Source organism: Myripristis murdjan, chromosome 16 (assembly GCF_902150065.1).
Source record: "Myripristis murdjan chromosome 16, fMyrMur1.1, whole genome shotgun sequence".
Classification (NCBI taxonomy): Eukaryota; Metazoa; Chordata; class Actinopteri; order Holocentriformes; family Holocentridae; genus Myripristis; species Myripristis murdjan.
Window position 1 is genome coordinate 10,722,247 of NC_043995.1, and position 10,854 is coordinate 10,733,100.

The 10,854-nt window shown below is 39.5% G+C and overlaps 1 protein-coding gene across 1 annotated transcript in view; it reads right to left on the reverse strand.

The window, feature by feature from the left end:
• Nucleotides 1–8,062, reverse strand: part of cdkal1 (CDK5 regulatory subunit associated protein 1-like 1) — a 318,909-nt gene extending 310,847 nt beyond the window's left edge. Inside the window, exons 1-3 of the mRNA XM_030072443.1 lie at nt 7,931–8,062; nt 6,228–6,391; nt 5,836–5,948 (exon numbers count right to left, since the gene is read on the reverse strand). Of these exons, the coding sequence (XP_029928303.1) occupies nt 5,836–5,948; nt 6,228–6,385 (271 nt within the window). The 5' untranslated portion in view covers nt 6,386–6,391; nt 7,931–8,062. The remainder of the gene's footprint in view (nt 1–5,835; nt 5,949–6,227; nt 6,392–7,930) is intronic.
• Between the last annotated feature and the right edge of the window lie 2,792 nt (nt 8,063–10,854).

The window sequence follows — 10,854 nt, forward strand, 5'->3', positions numbered from 1 at the left end:
TGGTGAAAACTTCCTGTAGGATACACACATTCACTTCTTTGTCCTTTGGGGCACACAACACAGCACTAACAAGTTGTATATTCTGGTCCTAACAGCAGTTTTCTATGTTTTGATGTCAAAAACGTCATTCTTATATATTTCCAGACTGAAATGGTTTCTCATGAACTGAATTCTAATGAAATCAAACTCTTGGTCATTTTGCCAGCGACACCGTGAAGCCCCCTAAAGGACCCTTGCGTGGTCTGTGCGCCCCACTTTGATAACTAATGGTTTTAGACAGCTCAGTCAGCCACTATCTGTGGCCAGCCATGTTGCACACGCTCCCGAATACAGGCCAAACTCAACAGACACAAACAGCTGGTGTGAACTTAATTTGAACTAATTTCCTGGCAGATCGTTATGTTCACCATTCACCATGACAACTGCATCTTGGAGAGGGGATCTCCTATAATCAAGTTCTACGATACAGACATTGGTCAAACAAAACAGAGCCTGTATAGAAAACGACTCAGCAATTACAAACAACAGGTTTTCACCGCACTTGTTTCCAGAAGGACAATTTGAGCTATTTCTCTAAATTACAGAGTCAAAACAGATCTTCCATGAAGCAATTAGACCACGAAAGCATCAAAAGCCTCTCGTCTGACACATTTTACACAGGAACTGGTTTAGATGAGATGAGCTGAGAAAGAGAGAGACAGAGAGAGAGAATACGTGTGAGAATAAGAGACAGCAAACCATGAGAAAGCAAGGCAGACTAAGAGAGTGAGAGCAAGTGAGAATGAGCGAAAGAAAAAAACAGAAAGAGAGAGAGAGAGAGAGAGAGGTGATATCAGAGTTCATGGGACAGAGAACAGAAGAAAAACAAAGAAAGGTGAAAAAGATAAAAGACTAAACCCCCAAACTACCAGAAGAAGAGAGGGAAAACGATGGCCTGTGTTCAATCCAATTCATTCATTCAACTCTGTGTTTGTGTGTGTGTGTGTGTGTGTGTGTGTGTGTGTGTGTGTGTGTGTGTGTGTGTGTGTGTGTGTGTGTGTGAGTGTGTGAGTGTGCGTGCGTGCGTCTGAAAATTTGCATGTTTGAAGTGTGTGATTAATGTCCCTCTATGAATGTGGAGACCCCTTGGTGGGAGCAACGCCTGAGGGGTTAATATCATCTCTCTCTCGTTCTGTTTCCGTGTCTCTCTCTCTCTCTCTCACACACACACACACACACAAAGTTATATAAACACACATACTCTACACATGCATGCACAAGTACTTGCTCACACATGCACACACACACACAAACAAAGAAAACTGGCTCATACATACAAAAGATGTCTGGCCAGGAAAAAAAAAAGCATTTTTAAAAACCTGGCAACAAATTGTAAGGCTTTGTGTAAGAAGAAAACAGGAATATACTTATACAAACACACACATGACCCCAGAACACACACACACACACACACACACACACACACACACACACACACACACACACACACACACACACACACACACACACACACAATTTGACTACCACACACAAAAGATTATTTGTAACTGACAATAATCTGGGTCAGTCCAAGACACACATACAGATATTCTGTCTCTCGTTCTTTTTCTTTCACTCTCTCTCTCTCTTTCTCTCTCTCTCTCTCTCACACACACACACACACACACTTACTCTTAAACCCTCATAAAAGACCTAAGGTAACCTAGTTCAAAGTACGTCTGGACAGCATGCAAATGACATGCAAAACCACAGGGGGTGAGAGAAAAGCTTTCACTCCAGTAAGTCAAGCATTTCTTTGTGAAATCTGAAATCTGATAGCTTGTCAAACATGATGTACCTTGCACGGTTTATGGAACAACGGCATTCGGGTTCACGTGGGCCTACATGTGTTGTCTGCTGTGTTTTAATATGAAAATAAATTAGAAACAGGAAGTCAAACCACACCAACAGTTTATAGTCCACATGCGTTCCCCAGGCCTACAGACTGGATTTCAGTATGGTTTCCTGCTGAGGCTCCTGCTCTAACATCAATAACATCCTGCAGCAACTCATAATATATAAAATCTCATCAATTCATCATAAAAAAAAAAAATGTCCCTCTAAATGTGTTGAAAATGTATTTATACCATATATGTAATATGCTACATCACGTGTGAAGTAATCAGTGCTGCACAGTTTAATAATGAAATATTATTCCATTTATTCAACGTATTGCATTTACAGGTTTATTACACTTTTCATTGATTTAAAGTGACATCATCAATTGCTACTCATGCCTGCATCTTTCTTGCACAACAATCTTTTCTGAGGCATCCCAAAAGCTTGTGATAAAATAATGGAAAGTTCCTTAGATAATATGAAGGGATTTATGATAATATCAGCATGTCATCGATATCGGCCGATATAAGCTTTAAAATTAAATATTGTATTGGCCTGAAATGAAAATTGCTGGCAATATGACATGCAAATATGTGAAACAGGTCAAATTTGTCCTGGTCTTTGCTTTTGTCCTGACAAACTCTTCAAGCAGGATGAATCTTACAGTTGTGTTTGAAAGAATATGCCATTTAAAAATAAATGTGGCATGTTTTACATAACTTTTATAAGCTTAAATGGTTTTCTTATTTTGCACAGTGAATGTGTACATTTTGAAAAGCACGAGATTTTATGTCTATATCTGCCAGTGGACCATCATGATAAGACTAGACAAAATATCTTAATGCCACTACAGGAGAGACTTGACGTTCTCTGAAATTAAGTGGAAAAAAATAGGGGCATATATCGGTATCAGCCAAAAGAGTTCGAAAATATCAGTTTATCAGCAAAAAATCCAATATTATGCATCCCTAATCATTTGTATTGTTAAATGTCCCAAATTTGGGTCAGTGTTGAAGCTGAAGAACCATCGCTGTGGAGCAGCACCCCCCATCAGCACGGTGGCCGATGACGTCACATAATTACAAAACACAACAACATGGCTGCATTATCAGGAATGTGAGCAGGACACAATTCAGAAAGCAGGTATAAAAATCACACAAAAAAATACAGAAATAAAAGAAAACTGGTTAAAAATTAATGGTTTCTGTGCACCAGTTGCCTGTTGGAGTGCAGGCAAATTTTGTCTCTGACTGTTTGCCTGTTGCTGAAGGCTTGGCCGACTCCTAACCACTGTACCAGTTTGGTAGAGAAACAACCAAATCGACCAAATTGTTTCTCTACCAGTTTGGTAGAGAAACAACCAAATCCCATATTAGGTTGTGTTTGACTCCAAATGTCTAAGTGAAGTCCCATCATCATAATGCCCTCTTCCTCAGCAGTTACTACACCATCAATTCACTCCACTGGAGCTCAGGGAAAGATGAGCATGAGGCTATGAAGGTACACACCACATGGCTTATTTATAGAGCTAGGCTGCCCCCGTGTGGTTACAGATATTAGTGACGTCAGTCCAGCACTGGCTTCAATGAGCGAGGAAATAATTACGCCCGTGTTCATTAGTTGACAACATATGTAGTTCTAAGAGACATCTACCCTTTTATCTGTTCATTCTTCCACTCATCTTCCATTCATCAGCCTAAAATCCATCCTCTTATCTTAATCAGACCATATTCTATCCCAGCAATCACCCAACCATCCATCCAGCCAGCTGGTTATGCATTTCCCACCATCAACTGGCAGCAGGCTATCCATCTACACCCAGTGTGTTTTGTCAAATGATGTTTACATCCATACTTACATGCATACATCAAAAATACTCATTTATTTATTCTTCCATCTGTCCTTCTTTAAATCATCCATCATCTATCCCTCCCTCCCTCCCAAGCTCCCATCCTCACCTTGTGAACATCATTTGAAGTCAACAGCGTGGCTTCATCTGCCAGGGCTCTCAGGTTTATGTTTGCACCTGTCTACATCCCTCAATCCGCCGTCTCACCTTAATGGCCATTTTCTATCTACCTGCAGCTGGATTCCCTACCAGAACTGCAAATCACTTTAAATACATTATCTGGACCGGTAGCTAATCCATCATCAAAGTTGTAAGGATTTACTTCATTAAATTCTGTCTTTCTGATGTTGTCATAATTACGCTGGTTTGCCTTTGTTCTACTGCCACATGTTGACATTATGTTGTGAAATGAGTACTATCATACACAGCTGAAAACCAAAACTGTGCATTTTGCAACTGCATTTAAACTTCAGCTCTTCTGGAATTCCATGTCATTCCATTTATATTATATTTAATTTATTTTTCATCAAACAAAAAAAAAAATACAGCTACAGAAACACTACCATACATACCCCACATTCAAAAACAGAACAAAAATCAATGAAGACAAAAACCACAAAAAGAAAAGAAAAAACCTAACCAAAAAACCCAGACTCAAATATGATGGGTACATCAATGTTTCAGCGTACACAAGTCTATATTAGAGAAAGAGAAAGCATATGGCAAAGAATAGCAAAACAGGGTATCGCACCACAGGGACTTCAGCTAATGAATGTTTCATGATATATTCTCAAATATTTCATTAAAATTGTTGCTATGAAGCCTCTCAAGTTGTATACCTGAGACCATTTCCCGAAACCATCTGGAAAAACAAGTGGGAGCCTTCCATTCCTTGAGAATTATCCTCTTTTCTACCAGCTAACATAACCTTCATAAAAAACATGACGGTCTGCTGCACAGTAGAGGGCGGAGCAAGAGAAGCTCCAGAACAACCAAACAAGACAATTTGCACATCAGGTTCAATTCAGGTTCAAAGGTTAGGCTACATCTAGCACAAACATCAGACACATTAGGACACGTTGCTAATCTTTTCTTAGAATAATGTAATCTAAGCATGACTTTGAACTGAATTAAATGCAACCTGGCAAGAACTGAACCTAAATGGATCATCTCCATCCCCTCCCTGCACGCCATGATCAGTCATATTAGTAAACAGAAATACACGTTTTGAAACAAAATGTTTCAGGGTGAATCAGGGTGTTTCATGAGAGTATAAAAAGCCTGCTTCTTGGGTGGACATGTCTGACTTGTAAATGATTTTTAAAAAATGAGCTTCAGGAAGGGAGAGAGTTTATTTAAGCTCCATGAAAGATGCAAAGTGATTGTTTATAAACACGTCTGTGATGATTTTCAGACCTTTATCCCTCCAGTAAGTAAACGCTTGATCAGACTGGGATGGAACAAAACAATGACTGAAACAAATATGAGAATATACAAAAAAAACTGAGTAACTTGGAGCACTCTTTTAATTTGTTTTAACATTTTAATTTGAATTTTGCAAAATAAAACTATACTCCACCAAAGGATAATCCTTTGTGGAAAACAGAGGAGCTGAAAGAGACACCATTTCTCACTGCCACTCCAAATGCAGCCACCTGAGTGCATCACAGAGCTCATTTGTTTGAGGAAACGCTCTGGCTTGGACTTTCCAATAATTTAAAAAAATATATCAAAACTGAACTGCTAACCATGAATTAGGGCTGCACGATATATCATTTCAGCATCACCAACACAATGTGCTATAGTCACTTTGCAGGCAGGTTTTGTTTGGTTAGAAAAGACTTTTTAAGTGCAATAATGATGAAAATTATGATAATGAATTGTACATCCATACATGAGTAACACACAACATGTGTCTAGCGAAACTTCCTGTATCATTTCATATCACAATAGATATATGTATATGTATATATCACAATGACTTTTTTCCAGTATCATGTAGCCCTACAACGAATCTACTGATGAATTCCTCACTCTAGTCTCCCATCCATCCATCCATCCATCCATCCACACCTCCTGCCTCACACAGGCCTCTGTCCAGCTCTTACCAGTCATCTTGTATCCACTGGCAGCCAGCTGTCCAGCCATGTACTCTCCATCTGAGTTGTTGTGACTACAGCCCCATGTTTTCATCCAGATCTTCTGTGTGCCAGGAATCACACTAGAAAAGCAAACAAACACGCCTAGTAGTTAACACATGTTGTATGGGACATCTCTATGTGACAATGAGTGTCATGTGATGATCATCTGTGAGTCTCCAGAAAAACAGATCAACAGATAAGCAGATAACTTAATGTGCAAATGCGTTGTTTTTATGGTGGGTGTGATCGTTGTTACAGCTGTCCATTTTGTTCTCTACTGAGCTAGTACTTTCTGTCCTACTAACAGCTTTGTCCACACATATCGTAATCCAGCCAAACGCATCAATGATTTGACATACCTGTCAGCTTGAAGCTCCTCACTAAGCAGCTGCTCTTTTCTCTTCCTGGCCCGGGGAATGATGGTCTTCCTGGCAGACTGTCTCTCATGAGGAGTGGGGTCGCTAGCAGACACCATGTCCTCGATGTCATCGATCAGAGAGTCACAGGCAGACGGCATGATGGTCTGTGAAACAGGCAGACATAACCTCAGTCGGAGCATCATTACCCATGACTATGTCTCATAGGCAGAAAACAAATCGATTGACTTAAGTATCGCAATTCTCTCTCTTTTTTCTTTTTTTTTACATTTTTTAAGTTGATTTTTTAAAATAGGTGAATCAGAAAAGTAACTAAAGGTATGTTATCATATGAAACTAGATTAATTAGGGAATCCATTGATACCACGTATGTCATGCTAGCTTGTGAGCAAGGGGACTAAATATTGCTCCAAAGTTAGGCTACATTTTCGCGAGGGAAAAAGAATTTGGCTATTTTCGAAGAGGTTCCTTAACCTCTGACCTCAAGACATCTAAATGAAAATGGGTTCTGTGTGAACCCGCGGATCTCCCCACCCTACGCCAATCCCATGCAGTTTTGGGGCAAGAAGTATGCAGTTTTTTGCATGCAATACAAATGTGTTTTGGTCACCTATTACAAAATGTTGTATTTGTGCAAACTGGGGCTTAAACAGTCTTGGAGATGCATAAATTACGTTTGACTGGAAAGCTGAGACTCTCGTGGATTCAATGAGCCCTATGTTATTCATGTGTGAGCCCCCATAGTAGCCATTTCATTGTAGTGAAATCACTTTTTAAATGTTGACGTTAATGTATAAACTTATTGTGACCTCTAGGATAATCACACATTTATGCAACTTTACATTCACAAACTAGAGGATAATTCAAAAAACTAAAAACGCAAAAACTCGTAATACCAACCCCGCAATACATATCGAATCAGCACCCAAGTATCGTGATAGTATCGAATCAGGAGATAAACATATCATCCCAGCCCTGATGTCTCACCGGGCTGGGAGTGTTGAGCATTTTACCTCAACACTTGAAACTGGGAGTATCGAATAACATAATAAACCACTATGGTATACACAACTGATTTTTTTTCTTCTCACGTTAATCTGAGACAGGCAGCAGGCTTTTTTAAATAATTTCACTGCATGTCAACAAACCATGTAGTAAGAACGGAGGGAGAGAGAGAGAGAGAGGGAGGGAGGGAGGGAGGGAGAGAGAGAGAGAGAGAGAGAGAGAGAGAGAGAGAGAGAGAGAGAGAGAGAGAGAGAGAGAGAGAGAGAGAGAGAGAGAGAGAGAGTTTACCCCAACTTGTAATACAGATAACTTTACATGTCCATTATTAACCCCAGCATTTGCTCTCCGCCTCATCTCTGGTGATGATAACGATTAGCCAGCACGGGAATGTCAGGTGTAGCCTAATAGTTAATAGTTGATTGGATAACGGTAACTGGTGCACTGAAAAAAACACTTTAAAATGTCCAAAGCAATTGATAACTAACGCCACCTAAACATGTCTGTTATGTGATACCGCACTGGTCAAACAAACACGACCAAATAGACAGTTTAATAACATACTGTCATTTGCAAGCCAAGAGCTAGCTTGCTAACTAGCTTGGCGGCTAACCTCATTTCTACCCACGTGTTGGTTGTTTTTAACAGACGGAAAGCCGACAAATGTTGGCATAAGTACTCACATAGTCGTAATGTTGCTCTTATTCTGTTTGATAACGATTTCTGCGGCAATGTTCTCTCTAAAGTGGAATAAAACCAGGTTTTATACTACCAAAACAGAGTTAACATGAGTGTCAGGCCGCCATACTTGTTTTGGAGCGACGGAAAGTAAAGAGGGACAAACTGAACGAGTACTGGTTGGCGATAGTGTTGAATAAAGCAGACTACACGCAATCACGTGACTCACCAGAAAAAATGCATGACATACTATTTTTTTTTTTTTTTTTTTTTTTTTTTTTTTTGTCACCACTATGTCAGTTTTCAAGTAAGTCCTATGGCAGAGAAGCAAGCCAAAATATCTTTTTATATCAAAAGGAGAAATTTTCTTCAAAAGGGGGTTCACAGCTAAAAGAAAGTCAATGTCCAGAGTCCAGAACATATAAAAGTTGGGAAATGCCTTATCAATTCAAATTCAGTCATCTGTCACCTACAAGTGCTCCACTCCAGTAGTCGAGTTGTAAAAAATATTCAGGGGGGGGGGTGGTCAATTTTTTTTCACTTGATGAAAAGTGAGGACGGCAGTTTTACAGGGGTGATGATTTTGACCGTTTTTATTTCAGGGGGGATGCCATCCACCCTCATTCCCCCTCAACTCGAGTACTGCTCCACTCCTCATCCACCCAGAAGAAGGCAAAAACAACAGGTGCTGCAAAGTACTTGAGCCTAGTCATGCATTCATGTGTTACAGTGGTACTACCACACAACAAATCTTGTGGAGAAGTCACAGGTATAGCCATTACACTTACAATACCAACAAACTGTTGCAATTTGTAATCTACATCAGGGAAAATGTGAGGAATGCACTGAAAGATCTGCAGCAGGGTCCTTTCCTGTTTCTAAGATTCTTCTGTTTGAGGAAACAGCTTTCGATGTTCTAATAAGCTAATCTATAGTGTGTCACATAATGTGGAGTTGTGATTTGACAAAAAAATCAGGAATCATTTGCACTGAATACATTGACCTGTAATCCCTCTGGAGAGTCAACCCCTGGTGAAACCTCAGGTGGTCAGTGTCGCACCACTGGCAGTGCTGTCCCCCACAGAATCTGGTGGTCATATTGCCCCGTACAGATGCACAACTGATGTCATAAGATGTTTATTTTGATTACACATTTATTAATTTTGGAGTCCATTCTTGTTGAACTGACTGGTGTGGTACAGTTAGAAAATACAGGCAGTTAACAAAAGAAAATGACTGCCATAACAATGTCAGTATTTCAACGCTGATATTGTTCGGAACAAACAATCTATTACATCTTATTTGATAAGTAGTTTGGTCTACACCACCCAAGGTCTACTGGACAAGTGGCATAAGCAAAAGCAATGGCGTGACTGTGCTTTTGCGCAAATGTATCTAAATCTGGATAAAAATCAAACTGCATATTTGATTGGCAAGTCAACATTTACACTTTTACACTTCTGTTTCAGACACAACACTGTTCCCAGTTTTACCAAAAACAATTTTATATGCTAAAAAGTCAGGGTTATGTTGCTAAAATGCTTGTGTTTCACTGGATTAAATGATGCTGCTGTAAAAATATAGCTTTTTTTTTTTAATCAACTTGCATACACATGTACCTCATGGGTACCTCATTATGTATGACATCACTTGGGAATTCCCATTGACACAAGTTTGGGATTTCTTTCTTTTTTCAGTTCTTGATTAAACGTAGTAGTGCAATGCCTGTTCAAAACACGCCTGTTTGGATCGGGTCAATCTGGTGCTGCTGCTTGCAGCTTTCTGTAGAATCAATCATCCAAAGAGCTTCACACTCGACACGGCACTTCCTTGAGTCCTCAGCAAACACCCGCCGAGTGAGACGTCGATCTAGCGAGATAATCGAAGGACCAACAGAGAGTGTGTCTGACTGTGTCTGTGTATGTGCATGTGTGTGTGAATGCGTACACTCAACACTCTTTGCTTGTGTGTGTGTGTGTGTGTGTGTATGTGTGTGTGTGCTTGTGCATGCAATTTACCCTGCACACCCTTGGGTCCTGAGCAATACACCCACCAAGTGTGAAGTCGATCTTAAGAATCATTGCAGAGAAAAGATAGAGTAGATTCCCTCATTTATAGTTAGTGTGGCAAATCCTGTGGCAAGAAATTTTTTTATGGACTAATAGCCCCTCACAAGAATGGTAGATGGTTACTCAAAAAGTGGTTGTTATGTGCAAAACATCAGATGTCAGCGGACATACAAGACACACAGGAACTATAACTTCATCTATTAATTGACAAAATATACAAGATGTGTTGATTAGAAACATATTTGAGATACTTAGGAGACAAGGTAGCTGTGATTGGCCACAGTATTTCTAACATTTACAACTGTTTTATGCTGGAGTTATCTTTTAAATCTTATCTTTGAAACAACTGACTAGTTACTTTGTTACCTGTCCGTAATGGTACTTTTTTGATGGATCCACCTGCAGTCTCCTTCTACAGTTTGTGATGTCCTATATTTCCCAGAATGCCTTTCAGCAGCTCCTACAGCACATATAATTTCACTGTCCAGCAGCTTAAGGGACGCAATCTGCTCTAAGACACCTTTGCTCTGGATTATAATTATATAAATGTGATTACATGTGTATTGTCCTTTTACTGCAATTCCACTCCTGACAACAAACCAACATGAGAACACTGACGTTTTTATTCATATTGCCTTTATTCAAATTGTCAATTACAAACCCCAGAGTAGAAAAAAAACAGAAGTCCAAATATACCCCCCCAAAACAAATACAACTCAAAATTTCTTATTTAACAGATGTTAAAAAGAAAGTTACAAAACTGAATAACACATCAAAAACATCAAATCTATTTTTCCCCAAACATTCAACACCACACACCAATACCTTCATCCATGCGCTCAAATAGCAACAGATCGTAA